The sequence below is a fragment of the Dacryopinax primogenitus genome (genome assembly GCF_000292625.1).
Source record: "Dacryopinax primogenitus strain DJM-731 SS1 chromosome Unknown DACRYscaffold_57, whole genome shotgun sequence".
Classification (NCBI taxonomy): domain Eukaryota; kingdom Fungi; phylum Basidiomycota; class Dacrymycetes; order Dacrymycetales; family Dacrymycetaceae; genus Dacryopinax; species Dacryopinax primogenitus.
Genome location: NW_024467254.1, coordinates 120 through 2,648, shown reverse-complemented (window position 1 = coordinate 2,648; position 2,529 = coordinate 120). Strand labels below are relative to the sequence as shown.

General features: G+C 47.3%; 2 protein-coding genes across 2 annotated transcripts; both read right to left on the bottom strand.

Annotated features, from left to right (window-relative positions):
* Positions 1-1,142: 1,142 nt before the first annotated feature.
* On the bottom strand, positions 1,143-1,322 carry DACRYDRAFT_26488 (uncharacterized protein; the record flags this gene model as incomplete). Its single annotated transcript, XM_040774284.1, has 1 exon — positions 1,143-1,322. A coding segment is annotated over one exon (180 nt), but the record flags the coding sequence as incomplete, so codon positions are not given.
* Positions 1,323-1,376: 54 nt separating this feature from the next.
* Positions 1,377-2,147, bottom strand: DACRYDRAFT_30394 (uncharacterized protein; the record flags this gene model as incomplete). Its single annotated transcript, XM_040774338.1, has 1 exon — positions 1,377-2,147. A coding segment is annotated over one exon (771 nt), but the record flags the coding sequence as incomplete, so codon positions are not given.
* Between the last annotated feature and the right edge of the window lie 382 nt (positions 2,148-2,529).

Genomic DNA, 2,529 nt, shown 5'->3' with positions numbered 1-2,529 from the left:
CCCCCCCCCCCCAGCCCCTTAGAGCTGCCAATAAGGAATGTGCCTTGCATCTGGAGGTTCAATTGTCAATGCCATCAGGATCCAGCTCCCACTCTCCTCCACTAAAGGAGAGCATTCCCCAATCTTTCATGGACAGTGGTGGGGAAAGAAGCATATTGCCCATCTTTGAGGACATCCAACAGCCCACTTGTGGCATGGAGATGGTGGCTGTGCAGTTATCTCTCTCAAGTGTGGCAGCTGCAGTGGTGCCACCAAAGTGGACTATCTCATTGAAGCAGTGGTCAGCTGAGCAAAAGGCCAGAAGGCAAGCAAACTGTCTGGAGAAAGAGCAAGAGCTTGAGGATTGTGATATTCTCCCCCACAAGTAATGTAACCAGCCAATATTCATGTATCATTCTCTGCATTGCCCTGTGGACTGATACATATGATATGTAATACTATCCTGTGCCTCAACACATCCCTGCCCCACTTCCCCTGCCCCTCACCCCTAATCCTACCTGCTTCCCCATGTGATTGAGCTCAAAGGCCTTACTCTGTTGTTGCAACAGGTGGCTTGCAATCTATGATACACCAATGACCTTGGTTATCCTGTACACAACCCACCACAGCTTTGATGGCCAAGATGTCAAGCACTTGCATTGCCATCAACCTTGTGAACACCAGAGCTGTGCCATATGGTGGGGCTTCAGTATCTGCCTTGCAGAACTTTATGAATGCAAGCTCAAGAAGGACATTTCAAATTGGCAAATCAATCAGATGCTGAAGTTGGCTGTACAGGATGAACAGTGATGGATGCTTGGGTGATTTGTACTCAAATTAGACAGGTCAGTCATATGTCATTCTATTCTACAAAATGGTACTCACCCATATGTAGGTCATGTCTCTGTTATGGCATGTGCGCAGTCCCTGAGCAGCATGCACAGTATCTCCCTTGCAAGAGAGAGTTGCAACTTGCCCCATTGTGTGACATGTTTTGGAAGTGCATCCTTTGCCTCTGTTTTTCTGACATGAAACACAGCAGAGAGGTATGTGACCAGCTTCTCTTCCAGGGCCTTGCTGAGTTCCAGCTCAGACTTTGGTGCCATCATATGATGCAATTCATCTACCTCCCTCCTAGGATCATATTTGATTCCATGCAGCTTGTACTTCAGCTTCAGTATGTCCCACTGGCAGAGTTGGAGGATGTGTCGGTCAATTCCAGGGTAAGGATTCAAATGTCCTGTCACTGCACATTGTAGCTGACTGCAAAATTGCTCCATAGGAAATGCCCATGTTGTCCAAAGTGGACCAGTCCGTTCCACACAATCTGCTAAGTGCAGCAGTGAATGAACTGTGACCAGGCACAGGCTGACATGATCTGTACTGCCCTGGTAGTACAATCGCTCATATTGAAGAACCCACTTGGCCAAACACTTGCAGAGCATGGTCATGAAGCCAGTGTGATAGGAAAAACTGAGGCAGTCATTGATGAAATGAGACAATTTGACCAAGTGGTGGTAATATGCTTCATTGGTGAACTGCCACAAGAGGACAACAGGTGCCAATTGGGTAATCCATAGCATATATGCTTCTGCTGTGAACTCATGCTGTTTGTTCAGGAGATGTGGGACATGTTGGCCAAAGGCACCAGCAATGGTGTTCCCACTTTTGGCAACTTGCTTGGCAATGTTGGTCCAAATTGCATGCAGTAAGGTGAATGTGTCCCCCTCAACACAGTGTTTGCTCACACCAAGCCAAAGATCAAGGAGGAGGGGTACAACATTCTCAAAAACAAGGTGCATGAAGTCAAGAGGGAATGAGGTTGGCCAGATGATGCTCCCGAAGTGTTGCCAGATGCTGATTCCATTGATTCCAGATGCCTTTGCACAATGCTCTGCTTCAGCATGGCTCTCAGCCTGCATGACTGATTTGGCCTCACAGAGAATCGAGTTGTGTGAGCAAAGAGGGAGATTCAGTGGATCATACTGGGCTGAAGCTGTAGATGAAGAGGAATGAAAGGATTGTTGGTCGAGAGGTATGCCTTTGTGCCCATTTGCACAGACTGAACTGATATTGCAAAATCTGCATGGCTGGTTTCCAGCATGTCCCTTCCTATGCATCAGCTTGGCGACTGCTGGCATATCCCCAAAGAGCATGATCAGGTGTGCTCACAAGGTAAAGAACTCATGTTTCGAGGCATCATAGGTCCTCACACCTTTGGCCAGGAGAATGAGCTCTTCTGCCAAGGGGAAGTAGAACAAATTGAGATCTTTGACCATCTTGGGTCCTGGGATGCAACCAATTTGAAGCAAGTTCTTTATGTGTGTCCTGTCTTGCGGTGGCAGGTTGTAGTTGATCAAGATTGTTGGCCACGCAGTTGTTCTTGGGCCTTGAAAGGGGCAAAACCATCAGTTGACAAACCTAAGGCTATGTCTCGTGGTGCATCAAAATATTTCATCTTCAAGGTCTTCCCATTGACAGAAATATAGTGTTTGCACAGTTCATGATATGTCCTTCCATGGAAGATGTCCATCATCTCAAGTGAGTGGG